Source organism: Stegostoma tigrinum, chromosome 10, assembly GCF_030684315.1.
Source record: "Stegostoma tigrinum isolate sSteTig4 chromosome 10, sSteTig4.hap1, whole genome shotgun sequence".
In the NCBI taxonomy this organism is placed as follows: domain Eukaryota; kingdom Metazoa; phylum Chordata; class Chondrichthyes; order Orectolobiformes; family Stegostomatidae; genus Stegostoma; species Stegostoma tigrinum.
Genome location: NC_081363.1, coordinates 79280597 through 79296408, shown reverse-complemented (window position 1 = coordinate 79296408; position 15812 = coordinate 79280597). Strand labels below are relative to the sequence as shown.

Genomic DNA, 15812 nt, shown 5'->3' with positions numbered 1-15812 from the left:
GAAGAATTGGAATTTGGACACCACTGATGTTACCCAGTGTCAAATGCTGCAGATAGATTGAGAAGGATGATGAAGCACACTTCACACTATCAGATGCATGTAGGATGTAATGATGGGCATCAGTTTGGGGGACAGAATGAAGGGGGAAGAGGGGGTGAGGGAAGCTGGTTAGGGGGAGTGGGGAGGGAGGTGGGAAAGGCGACATGTGTGTGGCGTGGTCAGATTGAAAAAACCAAGATGAGAATTTTAAAATTGATGTGTTATCTGGCTCAGCAGCCAGTGTAGGTCTAATTTGTGAAGCTGGTATGAGTTCTGTCAAATGGCCAGTGTCTGCAGGCATTGCTAGCTGCTGGTGCCAGAATGAATGAAGGACCAATGGTGGACAGTGCTGCATCTTTGATGGATGACAGCACCTACCTTTGCCTCTGAGAACCCTCATTGTGTGAGGAGAAGGTTGAGGCCTCTGAAGAGAAAAATTCACAAAGTATGGGACAGAGAACAAAATAAGAGATTGCACTATTTTGGAGGTGTACAGAAATCAATTATGATTTGAAACATTCAGCTGAGGCCCTATTCAGTTCCTGTCCCCCGCTGTGTTGTACATCCTTTGATAATTGAGGGTTAATAATCGATTTGCTTTCTACCTTGGAGTTATGAGCTTTCTGAGATAGGATGACCTCGAAATGGCATGTGAGAAGTAGTTGTGCGGGAAAATAAGTGAAAATAATGAGTGAGTGATTAAGACATGACATTAGCAATCAGAGTAATGAATGAGAGTAGCAGACTCCACTAACTGCTGTTTAGAAAACTAATGGTTAATCAATCTGTATTTCATTGAACTTGAACAATTAAGTTCAGAAGACTTATTTGAGAAAAGGAAGTTTGAAGTAAACAATTACATCTGTTTTTAAATGATTCAGGAACAGGTATAGCATGAAGGCATGTCTTAGATGTATGGAAAATAAGGTGCATTGTTTTTAACAGTTGTCTTGAAGATGAAATCAGAAACTGAAAGTGCCTCTGTATAATTTGATTGACTGTACCTGAATGAAGTCTGTCCTGTACACTTCTCCATCAAATATCTTATGCTTAGTCAAAGTGTACTATTGTGAACATTGAGGGAAGGAGATTGACCAACAGTTCATCATGAATGTGCTAGCTAAGAAAGCTGCCAAAAGCCACCCCTCTCCCCAGCTTTGCTGTTATGGGGACTCAGTTGGGTTTGACCTGACAGAACAAATGATTTGACAGACCACTGTGTGGTGTTTGGAGCTAGTGAGCTCTACAACTGAGCACTGTTCTGGTCTTGGTAATTGCAGAATCTTTTGAGATCATTTCAATTTTTGTACATATGTAGTATTATAAGTCATCACTGCCTAAACGTTACCTCATCCAGGAAATCTAACTGAATTGTTTACAATTGAAATCCTGTTAAACTTCTTGTCAACCCCTTTAGCTCCTGTACATAATATGTGAGAAATTCCCTGTCTTATTGGCCTGTTAGGCAGAGAAACAATTCCAGCTTCTCTGAGTAGCATGAGCTGTTTATCCTTTGTTCCATTTTGGTAAATCTCCATTGTGGTACAGGCCTTGGCATCCTTCCTGAATCATGGTCCAGAATTGGGACAGCATACTCTAACTGGTGTTGAGCACACATTATACACCAAGGAGGAGGGAGTTAAGACAGTTAATGTCCTTCCGATCAGCTAAGAGGAAGTATTGTGAGCTGGATGAAGGCGTATTGATGGTTGGGACGTGAAGATGTGTTTTATGTTGCACTTTGCACGCGTTCCGGATTTCTTCCTAGTGACTAGTCAACAACTCCACTACTGTTGTATCACGTGACTAAGAAATTTGCACAGGTCATGAGGTTATATCAGTCAATGCTTCCTATGCCACAGGGTGTAGAGGGGTATAGACCAAATGCAGACGAATGGGAGTAATTCAGTTTGGGAAACATGATTGGCATTGATGAGATGGACTGAAGGCTCTGTTTCTGTGCTGTATGACTCGAGTTGGAAGTGCCATCTTTCAAATGAAATGTTGGGGTCTGCCAGTCTGTTCAGGTGAAAATAAAGGACCTTGTAGCATTATTCCTTCCTAGTATCTCAGACAATGTTTATGCACTAATCAGGATCACTGAGTCAGGTTATCAGTTCATTGCCACTGCCTGTGGAAGCTTGCTGTGCCAGAATTGGCAGTCAAATTTATCATATTACATCAGTAACTGCACTTGAAAAGATTTTTGTTGGCTATGAAGCATTTAAAATGATCTGAAGTTGTAAAGGTGCTGTATAAATGAAAGCTTTTTTTGTTTTTCTTTCATTTGCACACACTATGTGAATGCACATGTTGAGTTATACATTCTAGTAAGGATGGAATATTCAACAAAACTCCTGTAAACTTGAGGAACAACCTGCAAACCCACAACCTCATCTCAACAACACTTTGCCACAGTTGCGTTTCGACTTCTGACACACTTTACAATAGGGTGCAGCAATCAAATAGTCAGAACTGTTGGAGATGGCGTTTCATTAAAGTACTGTAATCCAGTGTAAACCGCAGATATTTCCATACCATTAATTACTGCAACCTCATCACCAGCAATAAATAGGAAGTATTGCATTTGCAGAAATTCAGGAGGTTCATTGAATGGGTCAAAGATTCAGTGCCTTGACTACATTCTAAGTGGTAATCAGGGGACAAAAGAGATTTATCTGTGGAATAAAATCCAGCACTGACTACCAGCAGAAGAGTGGTGACTATTGTAGCTCCAGCCGAATCCTGTGATGGGCCAGGACTTAAATTTTGAAAAAAGCATGAGATGTGGTCATGGTAGGCAGTAACCAAACTCAGGAGTTCCATCCATCATCTCTTAGTCTACCAGGTAAATATTTCCTTCCTGTATCTCTTCCGTTCAGCTTTCCCTCATAATTGCACTGTAGCATTAGCCTGAATTCAGTTGGCTGTATGACTTGTTTGTGATGCAGAGTGATGCCAACAGCAAGGGTTCGATTCTTGCACCAGTTGAGGTTAATACGAAGGCTCTCCCCTACCCTTCTCGACCTTTCCCCTCACCTGGAATGTGGTGACCATCAGGTTAAACTCACCACCAGATATCTCTGTGATGAGAGAGCAGCCCTATGGTCTTCTAGGCTATTGCAACTTACATTGCTGTACAAATAATGTAAAGGTTGCTGCATATTGAAAAGGTGAATCATGCATTGTAAGTAAAGTTTTACAGAAAGCATTCGTGCCCCCCCCCCTGCCACCCCCTTCCTGGTTCCATTTCAATTGGATCTCAAGTGTTACAGGAGGGTTAAAGAGCAGATGTTTTAGTCCTGCCATGCTTATAAAGTTCACAGCATGCTTTGCTGTGCTTAGATCAGTATAGCTCCTCTAAACTATTAAGCACGGTCTGTAATTATCTAACAAGAATCTTCTCTGGAATGGAAAAAAGAGATTGTAAAAATTCTAACCTATGTTACCAGGTAATAAAGAACTGTCCATCTACGTACAAATGCATCACCTAAATCTCGAAGAACAAAGCTGCAATCTATTAGTCTTCAGTTTACGAAAAATGACATCACATAGAAATCGTGGCAAACAGGAACCAGGGTTTTCCCTGCAAACTAAGACAGACGGCAGGCTAATAATAACATGCCATTGGAAAAACACTCTTCCATCTATTGAGTTGTAAACTCTCAGACAGAAAAGCAGAAATTACTGGAGACACTCAGCAGGCCCAGCAACATCTGTGAAGAGAAAGCAGCGTTAAGTCCAGTGACCTTTCTTCAGTTTTGGACCTGAAATGTTAACTGCTTTGTCTCCACAGATGCTGCCAAACCTGCAGAGTTTCTCAAGAATTTCTGTTTTTGTTTTAGATTTCCAGCTTCGCAGTTAGTCTTTTCTTGGTCCTCTGTATAGGGGTAATTCATGCCCAGATGTTAATTTTTAACCCTGCAGTTACACTTCACCTGCTCCGCTGTTACCATGCTCAAGTGACAATTAATCTGGTGAGAGTTTAGTCAGTGAAAGCAGTCCGTTTGATAGAGAAGAACACCAGAGTTCATTGCAATCTCTTCCATTAGGGTCCTTTGCTATCAACTAGGGCCACAAATGCAGTTATTGTTTCCATTTTAGCGGCTGCAAGGCTATTACGTAGCACTACAATCATTGATGTTCAATGATTTATTAGGGATGTAATTGCCTTGTTTTGGGCAAAAGTATGCAATCCTGAGATTGCTGGTATTGACCTCAGTATACCATAATAGATGTTATGTTTGGTTCAGCTGGTAGCATTAAGCATTTAGCATTTTTGTTAGTGGTTATCTCAGTTTGTCAGTTTGAGATAATGATATTGAAGCATTTGTAATCTAACATGTTAGACTTACTTTGTAATGTTACATAAGTCACATTACTCAGTTTTTCATTTTGCTGGAACTAATCAAAAGCAGATTAATACTCAACCATAAGAACATAACAAACAGGAGCAGGCTGTACTGCCCCTACAGGCCTGCTCCGCCATTCAACAGGATCGTGGCTGATCTGACACTCCTCATGCCCACTTTCCTCCCTTTTCCCCATAATCCTCGATACCCCTGTTGATCAAGAACTATCTCAACCTGAAATATACACAAGGACCCTGCCCACTCAGCTCTTTGTGCCAAAGAGTTACAAAGACACTCAAACCCCTGAAAGAAGAAATTTGTTCTCATTTCAATCTTAAAATGGCCCCCATTTATTGTGAGACCATGCCCTCTGTTGCTAGACTCTTCCCACAAGGGGAAACATCCGCTCAGCATTTACCCTGTCAAGCCCCTTAAGAATCCTGTATGTTTCAATGAGATCACTTCTTATTCTGAACTCCAGTGAGTAGATTCCCAACCTGTTTACCCTTTCCCTGATATCCCTCCATACTGGGGTGCATCCTAGTGAATCTTCTCTGAACTGTCTCCAGTGAAATGATATCCCCGTATCTGCGTGGGTTAGCCAAAAAGCAGGCCAGGGAAGGTATAAATGCATTGGAGGTGATTCAAAGGAGGTTTACTAGATTAATATCTGGAATGAGGGAGTTGTTTTTTTGAAGATTGGTTAAGCAAGCTGGGCTTGCTGAAGTATGGAAAAGGGAGGGGGTGACTTGATTGTAGCATATCAGATGCTGACAGGTCTTGACAAGGTCGATATGTAAATAGTGTTTCTTCTTATGGGTAACCCAGAACTAGGAGCACTGTTTACAATTAGAAGTTGCTCTTATGGACTGAGATGAGGGAATTTTCATTTAGTGAGGGTTGTTTGCTTTTTGTCCTAAGGTGGTGGAGATGGGGTCATTGAATAATTTTAAGATGGAGGTAGATTGATTTTTAGTTGGACAAAGGACTAGATGGTAATGTGGATTATGAGACAGTAATAAATGAGTAATCACCTTAGTGAATTGTGGAGCAGGCTCAAGGGGCCAAATGGCCTGCTTTTTAGCTAGTTTGTAGAAATTGTATTCTGCAATAATCCATCAATTCTCAGTCTGAGTTTGTTAAAGTATTATAGGTTCTAAGCAAATGTTTAAATTTATGTAGTGTCTGTCAAAACCTCAGGCTGTTGTAAAGCACATCACAGCCAATTATGCCCTATAGGATTCTAGTTACGGTTGTCATATATGAATTGCAGCATCCAAGTTGTAAACTTCCACCAGACCATAAGAGATAGGAACAGGAGTAGGCTGTTTGGCCCGTTCTATTCAGTAGGATCATGGGTGACCCTCTTTCTCCTGTTGATCAAGAATCTGTGTATCTATCTCAGACTTAAGTATATGCAAGAACTCTGACCCCTAGCTCTCTGTGGCAAGGAGTACCAAAGACTCTGAATACTATGAGGGAAGAAATTTCTCCTCATCTCAGTCTTAATTCAGCACCTCTTAACTCTGAGACTATGTCTTCGCTGCTAAATTCTCCCTTGAGGGGAAACATCCTCTCAGTAATGCCTTGTCTGTATTCTGTATGTTTCATCAATATCACCTCTCATTCTTATAAATTCCAATGAGTAGGGTCCCAACTTGTTTAACCTCATGTTGTGGCTGTACAGGACATTAGTTTGGCCACTTTTGGAATACTATGTGTAACTCTGGGCACCCTGCTATAGGAAGGATGTTGTGAAATTTGAAAGGGTTCTAAAAGATTTAAGAGTATATTTGCAGGGTTGGAGGGTTTGAGCTATAGGGAGATGCTGAATAGGCTGGGGTTAGTTTCCCTGGAGCGTCGAAGGCTGAAGGGTGACCTTTTATAAAATAATGAGGGGTCTGGTTAGAGTGAACAGACAAGGTCGTTTCCCGGTGGGAGTCCAAAACAAGACGGCATTTAAAAGACATCTGGATGGGTACGTGAATAGGAAGAGTTTAGAGGGATATGAGCCAAAGCTAACACATGGGACTAAAATTAAGTAGGATATCTGGTTGGCATGCGTGAGTTGGACTGAAGGTTCTGTTTCTGTGCTGTATATCTCTCTGACTCTAATGAAATTTCTCTGAACTGCCTCCAATGAAATGATATCTTTCCTTAAATATGGCGACCAAAACTTCTCAGAATACTTCTGATGTGGTCTCATTAGCGCCTTGTACAGTTGCAGTAGGGCTTCCTACTCTTATACTCCAACCCTCTTGAAATAAGGTCCAATATTCCATTAGCCTTCCTGATTACCTGCTATGCCTGTGTGCTAGCTTTCTAGGTTTTGTGCACAAATATTTCCTTCCCCAATCCCTTTGTGTTGCAGTTTTTCTCCGTGTTTTTTGATTTCCCTTTCAAAATGAATAACATCACATTTTCTCACATTGTACTCAATTTGCCAACTTACTCCAAGAAATAAGGTAATAATCCAATTAAGTCCATTTTTACAGTATTTGTTAAGGGTGACTATTGACCAGGATACTATGGGACAGTTTTTGAATACTACCTTGAGGTGCTTTGCAAGTGAGTGCCAAGGGCTTGCTCGAAAGGTAGGACTGTGCAGGATTCAAACCCATTTAAATACCTTGATCAAATCACTCCTCAGTATTTTGTATTCAAGTGAATGTAAACAAAATTTATATATATTGACTGCATAATTTGATCTTTAAGCTCCAGGTATGTTTTGATATCTTATTGACTGATGCCTTGCGTGTAAAGAATTGCAGTCTTTGGGGTTAGTGAAACATCAGTCAGCACAAATCAGTGTAATGGTTCATGAGATTCTTGTCAACCCATCCTGAATCTACCTTTACGACATCAGGGTGAGAAATGACTACTTTAAGTTAGGCTAGCTAAACAGATAAATAGTAAATTTGGAGAGCAAATAGGACAGGTTATTTTTATTTGTTCCTGATTTATACTTGCCCTTGATCGTGCTTGAGAAGGTAATGTTGAGCCACCATCTTGACAGATGTAGGTGCACAGTGCTTTTAGTAAGAGAGTTCCAGGGCTTTGACTTAGCAACGATGAAGTAACAATGGGGACACTCCCGTAGTGTTTAGGATAATATTACTGTGCCACAAATCTGCAACTCCCCTCTCTGACTGGAGTAGAAACAATTTCTGCAGCAAGAATCCTACAATTAAACAATGTATGAATAGTATCATAAAAATGCACATCTTTAAACTTTGATAATGGGAACTGCAGATGCTGGAGAATCCAAGATAATAAAATGTGAGGCTGGATGAACACAGCAGGCCCAGCAGCATCTCAGGAGCACAAAAGCTGACGTTTCGGGCCTAGACCCTTCATCAGAGAGGGGGATGGGGTGAGGGTTCTGGAATAAATAGGGAGAGAGGGGGAGGCGGACCGAAGATGGAGAGAAAAGAAGATAGGTGGGGAGGTAGGGAGGGGATAGGTCAGTCCAGGGAAGACGGACAGGTCAAGGAGGTGGGATGAGGTTAGTAGGTAGGAGATGGAGGTGCGGCTTGGGGTGGGAGGAAGGAATGGGTGAGAGGAAGAACAGGTTAGGGAGGCAGAGACTGGTTGGACTGGTTTTGGGATGCGGTGGGTGGAGGGGATGAACTGGGCTGGTTGTGTGGTGCAGTGGGGGAAGGGGAGAATCCCAAAACCAGCCCAGTTCGTCCCCTCCCCCCACTGCACCACACAACCAGCCCAGCTCTTCCCCTCCACCCACTGCATCCCAAAACCAGTCCAACCAGTCTCTGCCTCCCTAACCTGTTCTTCCTCTCACCCATCCCTTCCTCCCACCCCAAGCCGCACCTCCATCTCCTACCTACTAACCTCATCCCACCTCCTTGACCTGTCCGTCTTCCCTGGACTGACCTATCCCCTCCCTACCTCCCCACCTATACTCTCCTCCCCACCTATCTTTTCTCTCCGTCTTCGGTCCGCATCCCCCTCTCTCCCTATTTATTCCAGAACCCTCACCCCATCCCCCTATCTGATGAAGGGTCTAGGCCCGAAACGTCAGCTTTTGTGCTCCTGAGATGCTGCTGGGCCTGCTGTGTTCATCCAGCCTCACATTTTATCATCTTTAAACTTTACTGACTTTTTGTACCTTGCTGGAGAGAATGTCATCACTAAGAAAGTGTAGATCTGACCTTTCAGTTGTCCAACGTCAGCATCAAGCTATCTTGCAGATTAAATGCACAGTGAAGCTCCCTCTATTTGGGTCCGACAACATTACTGATTCTTAGCCACAGAGAATTCCACTTAACTCTGCAGTGATTTAGTTAGTAACACTTTCAACTCCGAGACCAAATAAAGTTCTTGGGCTCAAGTCCTGCTTCAGACCTCTCGGCACAAAATCTGGGCTAACACTGACCATGTGCTCCTGGGAGAGTGCTATACCATCTGCGTATATCATCATTTTGGATGAAATATTTAACCAATGTCCTTTCCGTCCAATCAACTGAATGTAAAAGAAACAATGGCACTACTGAAAGAACAGCAGCTGTATTCTCCCTAGTATCATGACCAATATTCGTCCCTCAGTCAAGATAAGGGAGGCTAGGTCAGTTGCCTAATCTAATAGATTAGCTGGTTCTTGTGTCTTTGGTTTCTGGGGCATTGCTGTTGCATTTCCAATATTGTAACATTAGCTAGACTACAGAACTACAACTGGTGGACAGTGTTTAAAATAAGGGATCTCCCATTGCTATTGACTTGAGAACTTTTCTTTCTGAGGGCTGTCTTTAGAACTTTATTCCCCAGAGAGTGGTACTGATCAGATCATTGAATATCTTTGAAAGAGGTGTATTCTAGACTAACGTGGTTATTATGCCTAGGGAGGAATATGGAGTGAGGCCACAGTCGGATCATTTGAATAGGCTTGAGGGGCAAAATGGCCTAATAGTAATCCTAATTCAGGCTGTCACAACTCACCATGGAATTGCACTGGAAATCAAGCCCCAATCTTCTTGGAGTCATCACAAAAGTTAAAGATATTTTTCAAATAAATAAAAATTCTGTATTTTATCTGACTGTCAGACTCAGGCTTACAGAAAGCACCAACTAGGTTTCTGTACTTCACATAATAAATAATCATTCTAGTTTAGTTAGACTTCCAGCTACAGGTAAACAGTTACAAACCATCAGCATATTTAAGCTGCAAATTAAATTTGAATCTGTTAATAAATCCACATTCAAAGACAGACAAAGGAAAAAGACACAGGACAGAGGGAAAAACTGTAAAATAGTTTGGAGGTTTCTGTTCACAAGGATTGCTGAGATGATTCTTGTGTTGGTCAGAATGCTACTACTTAGCCATTCTTCTCCAGATGCTTTTCCTTGTTTGCAAGAGGTACAAGGTGACTCTTTACTTGTTAAAACACTCTCTCTATCTTAAAAGTTAAAATTCTCAGCTTATGGAAAGTGCTGAAGGGACAATAAAATTGTTTCCCTCAGGTTTAAAGCAACTTACTGTGGAGAATGGCGAGACAGCCCCCAGCTGAAAGGGACCTGATGGTTTCTCTGTATTTTGTTCCTGGCCCCAAACTGTTCACTTACGTGGGAACCAAAACACACAGTAGTTGACAGGCAAAGAACGCTCTTGTCATCAATAACTAGTCACCAGTCCACAAACCAATTAGCTTGTATTTGTCCATCAAACCTCTGCCAGTGCACAACCCTTCGGCTCCACGGAGCTCTCACCTACAGTGCATGTTGAGTATCAAATTACTTGCATTCAAACCATGCTGCAATCCTTGGTTCATATCAGTTCATAATTAAGAAACTGAAAAAAAGGACATAGTTTTTGCAGTGTGTTCAATAAGTGGAAATGCCTCATAGAATTGTACAGCACAGAAGATCCTTTTACCCATGGCTCTCAGGTCAACTCTTTGTATAGCTAACTAATTGGTCACTTTTATCCTCACTACTTTGGCAATATTTTTCTGTAAGGTATTTATCTAATTTTCATTTGAAAATTATTACTGCATCTTACCCCCATAAGCCCTTTCAGACACTGTATTCCAGACGATGACTACTTGCTTTGTGGAAAAAATGTTTCCTCATGTTGGCCCAGGTTCTTTTGCCAATCACCTTTTAATCTGTTCCATCTGATTACTTATTCTTCTGTCACTGGAGGTGGTTCCTCCTTCCTTACCAAAACAATTCGTGATTTTGTAAACTTCAATCAAATTTCTTCTTCAGCTTCTAAGGAGAAGCGTCTCCAGTCTTTCTGTTAGCAAACTTTTGTACTATTCTTGTAAACATTGCTTGTACTCTTGCAAAATCCTTCCTGAAGCGTGGTGTCCAGAACTGAACAGATAAAAATAATTGAGTTACTAGTAATAGTATATGTAGAAACCAATAGATTAGTTCTAATGGCTGTTACAGGGACCTGGGGTGGGAATTCCAATTATGACTCAGGAGCCAGGCTGCTGGTTCAATTCCAGATTCTAGAAATATAGAATCTATAGAATATAGAAGCAGGCTTAGGCCATTTGGCCATTCAAACCTGCTCTGCCGTCAATATGATAATCCAACTCATTACTCTGCTCCCATTTTCTTCCCATATCCTTGGATCCCTTTATTCCTAAGAACTATATCTACATATTTCTTCCAGGCACCTTCCCATGGATTTTTTTTTAAAGAGCTAAGTAAGTTCATGGCTGAAGACTGGACTATGGGCTACATTGTGTACTGCTCCCTTCCTCATTAGAGCTGAAACGAGCTGATCGTGAGCAGTTTCTTATACCCCTTTCAGGAATTCCTCTGTCTTTGTTTTTAGCACTCTTTTCTAGTCTCTATTAGCAGAATTAAAGTTTTTTGTTGTCAGTAGTTAATGCACTTTGCCATAATTTGCTGTGAATTTGCTCCTCTGTTCTTCTTCCCACTGTTTAGTGGCTGGAAGTGCATAGCCAGTATTGTAATACTCGTCTATTGATATTTAAATTGACAAATGATATAAATACAACAAGAAAATTTATATGAAAATTTTTTTGATTTGTTATTTTTCCTTTCTCATAATTTCTTTTATCAGTACTGCCAAACCACCTCTTTTTCTCCCCGCTTCTTTATCTTTTCTGAGTAACTTATGGTCAGCATGGTATTCTCAGTCTCGTCCTGCTTTGTGTCAGGTCTCTGATATTGCCACTTAATTATTGTTCCATTTGGCTGCGGTTTACCAGCCTTATGTACCATGCTTAGTCAATTTGCACACTTGTAATCCAAGGCCATATTAAGCTGCCTTTTACGAAGAAACTATTCTTTCCTCTTCCTGCTGCTAGTCTGTCCAAATTTTATGTGATACTATTTTGCCCCCTTAGTGTCTACTTCATTAGCTGCAATCCTGACATCCTAAGACCAAATAAGGCACTGTATAAAATCTTCCTTTTATTTCCTTGCATCATTAGGTGTCATGCTTAATAGCAGCTAGTTAGTGACATGTGTGGCAGTTGTGTTAGGTTTAGATTTCAGACAGTTTTGGCTGAAACAACCAGGACGAAATTTGGGATTGCCAAGATACATTTCCTTTGGTCTCCTTGTTCATCTTAATGGTCTGGGTGGAATGCTCACCTGGCGGTCTGAGCTTCTATATCATCAAGTACTTGCAGTCTATTTGTGAGGAATAGTAGTTTCAAGCTGGTAATGGTAAACACAGATTTATATGTAGACCAGAGAATCTAATGTAGGCAGTGCCTGCACAACAGCTGGCACAGTGCATGGGAGGAGAGGGGCACAGTTGTGCAGCAGTGATGAGCAGAGTTTATGACCATACGGAGGAGAGGTACACATGCATACTGTACACTCTTATGAGATTATTGCTGAATCTTTGCAGAGGATGATATTCCACTGAAGCCTGAGAAAGGATGGGTCCATATGGATGTCCCAGAATATGAGAAGCTGAAGTGGATGAAAGATCTGCCCAAACCCAGGAGACGGAAAACTAATGAGGTGAGCAGTGGTAGCATGTGAAAGTTCTGTATGGCAGCTAAGTCAGAGATTGTGGGGCCAGCTGTCCCTGTCATTGAGTCGTGAAAGTGACAGAGCAGGGACGGACCGAGTGGCTGCGCGACAGGGCAGGGGGGGTCCGAGTGGCTGCGCGACAGGGCAGGGGGGGACCGAGTGGCTGCGCGACAGAGCAGGGAGGGACTGAGTGGCTGCGCGACAGAGCCGGGGGGGACCGAGTGGCTGCGCGACAGAGCCGGGGGGGACCGAGTGGCTGCGCGACAGAGCAGGGAGGGACCATGTCTCTGTGTGGACAAGTCACAGAAACGTGATGGAGAGTGAGACTGAGTGGGTCCTGCAGAGAAGTTGAAAGCAGTGAGATGGAGTGGACTTATTGAGGATCACTATGAGTTTGAGTTGTGTAGAGTTTGAAATGCGAATGGTGTTTTAAAACCCTCCATTATCAAACGTTAGAAGCTGTGATCCCTGCAAGTATGAATCCACAGTACTCTAACCTGCATTAGGAACAGAAATCTATTCTGTCTTCCCTTGGAAGTGTTATTACTTAACATCTCTCTTTTCATATTCAGGAGATGCAAGCAAGGTTCAGTTTCCATGGTGACTTAATACCTCCAGGTGTCGATCTTCCACTTCACTTGGGACTCCACCACCATGGAGAGCAGCCTGAGGTAAGACACTATTACATTGTATCACAGTCTAAAACTTTGAACCACCCGTTCCATGTTTGTTGAAGTGAGGTCTGCAATATAAATAGTTGTAAGTTATCATGCAGTCCGACAGATCCCTAATTCACAATTTCTTGTTACAGTTTCTGCATTTTGGGAAGGATGTATTAGTCTTTGCGGGGTTGTACTAAAAGAGCTAAATAATGAGGACATTACGTGGACTAGATTGTATTTCCCTGAGTCTAGAAAATGAAAGGGTGACCTAATTGAGGTGGCTAAGAGGGTTAAAGGATTTGTTAGGATGGGTAGAGAGAAGTGATTCTGTCCGAATATGTTCTGGGGAGGGGTCACCGGACCCAAAACATTAACTCTGATTTTTCTTCACAGATGCTGCCAGACCTGCTGAACTTTTCCAGCAACTTCAGCCTTAAAATTAGGCTATTTAGGCTGATGCTAGGAAACACTTTTTTACACAAGAGGTGATGGAAGTCAGAAGCGCTTCCCTCTCCCTCAAGAGGTCTGCTGAGGCTGAAGGGCGTTCAACTGAAAATTTCAAAGCTGCAATCAATGGGTTTTTGATGGGCATTTTGATGAGGTTGATATAGATTAGCCTTTTGTGACCTTTACAAATTTCAGCATTTTCTTGAAATACAATGTCAGAACAACACGAGTAATGGATGCAAAGTTGAAATATGGGTGTTCACTTTAATGCTGCAATGGACCCTCTGGTTAGTTGAGTTCTGAAGGTGGCTTCAGACTGATGAATGGGCAGCCTCTGATCTTTGAATGCCCATCATGTATGCTCTGGCTCTTTGAATCAGCTATTCGATTGGCCCCACAACCCTGCTCTTTCTCTGCAGCAGTGACAGTTTCTCCTTTTCAAGCATTTATCCAATTTCCTTGGGATAATTACATCAAGCAGTGCATGCCAAATCATAACTACTTCTATCAACCACTTATTTGCACGACTAGAGTCACCTGTGAACTAGGCTGGATAATGACTAATGTTAGGGCCAGGGGTGAGATGGTATAATGACTCCCTCTTTACCTTCCATATCCCATGACTCACTGCACAAAGCTTTAAAGAAGAGGTGTTTTAACCTCTGAGTGCTGAGACTCTGGAGCATAGACACAAGGCAGTTTCTCTTTTAGGATTAACAAAATGAAAGATAAATTCATTCTCACTCCGGCTCGCACATAAGACACACACGAGACAAAAGATACAGCATGCACTTAAAATTTTAAGGAATCCAAAGAATTACTATTCCATGACCTTTTAAGATGGTAACTGGAAATAATTCAGGCTCGAAGTTTTATTTTGGCTAACTGTGGAAAACAGACAATAGGTTTCTGCATAATAATAAAATGTGAGGCTGGATGAACACAGCAGGCCAAGCAGCATCTCAGGAGCACAAAAGCTGACGTTTCTGCAGCTAAGTTCATACTGGCTTGTTCCTCGCAGTAAGAAGTATCTGTTTTTGCTAGATTCAAAGCCCTAATTGAATCCCTGTTTTGAAGATAAGGCTTAGTTCTGCAAATTCACAGGTAGAAGGATAGTCCCACTTATTTATCCATTCAAGAATTCCAGACAAGGTCCTTCTTTTGCTGGATGGCATCATTTCTCCCTGAGGCTTTGTTTTTGCTCTGTCTGACTGACATTACGTTGTTGCTCAAGATGGGTGTTATTAAATGTTTCTCTGTCAGGTGACTATTATTGGTCTTTCCGTTTGCCCCAAATAGTCTCTGATGATATTAGCTTTGGCAGGCAGTGGGGTTTGGATCTTGGCCATTTGCAACTCTTTGCAAAGTTATATTAAGTCTGTGCCGGTGTTCTATGTAGATTTCTGCAGAGATTTAGACGAAAGTAGCTGTTAAATCCACATACAGAGCTGTTATGTTTTTAATGTCTTCTCAGGGGTGTTCCAAAAAAGGTCATTAACATCCCTGTCCAAATAAGCAGGTTACTTCTAGCCTCCAGCAGTTTCATTTATATTTGCAAGAAAGAAGGGTAGTCATCTGACCCTCATTTGATTCCACATTGTAGATTACCCATTCTGTGTTGTAATTTTTAAACAAAAATAAGCTTTGTTTTAAATACTTTTGTGGGTATGCCTGCATGGGTATCCTTCCCGACTGGGCGTTGGCAAGGTATATGGGTATTTAATGAGTGTACCTCCTCATTGTCACAGAGACAAGGTCACTGTCATATTAAAGGACATTTGCTGTCTCTCAAAGCCAGAGGACCAGTCACAGACTTTCTAACCCGAGATGAGTGGCAAGTATTTAACCACAAAGATGATTCAACTGAAGGCATGCTCTCACCAACTTTGCTGAAACTTCAGTTTAAAAATGGGTCTGAAGTATGGCCACCATCGTGGCAGTGAAGATGGGAGAGACCTTTTACAGGCTGCCTGCTTATCCATTCAGGCAGACAAGCAAGATCTCTGGCCCTGCCTAGGCACTGCTCCCTGGCCTGGCTTTCCTTTTGGTTTCCATTTTAATCGGGCTTAAAGAAGCTCTGAACCTGTAAAACTGGAAACCCACAAAAGGGACGTGTTGGTCCTAATGCCTTCCTGCTCAAAAATGGCTGCACTAGGGGTGGCACTGAGAAACTGCTAATTTCATGCCTCATATTCCTGGTGTGTCCTCACCTGAAATTCAGTGTTAATACCATGTGATGAAGAGTGTTGAGTTATTTTCCATGTTCTGGTTGATATTTATCCCTCAACCAACATAACTAAAACAGATTTTCTGGTCATTATCAGATAGCAGC

The 15812-nt window shown here is 41.9% G+C and overlaps 1 protein-coding gene across 4 annotated transcripts in view; it reads left to right on the top strand.

The window, feature by feature from the left end:
- The window catches only part of rpap1 (RNA polymerase II associated protein 1), an 83823-nt gene that overhangs the window by 22761 nt on the left and 45250 nt on the right, over window positions 1–15812 (top strand). For all 4 annotated transcript variants that reach the window (XM_048538344.2, XM_048538345.2, XM_048538346.2 and 1 more), the window contains 2 exons: window positions 12244–12359; window positions 12944–13042. In XM_048538344.2, the coding sequence (XP_048394301.1) occupies window positions 12244–12359; window positions 12944–13042 (215 nt within the window). The remainder of the gene's footprint in view (window positions 1–12243; window positions 12360–12943; window positions 13043–15812) is intronic.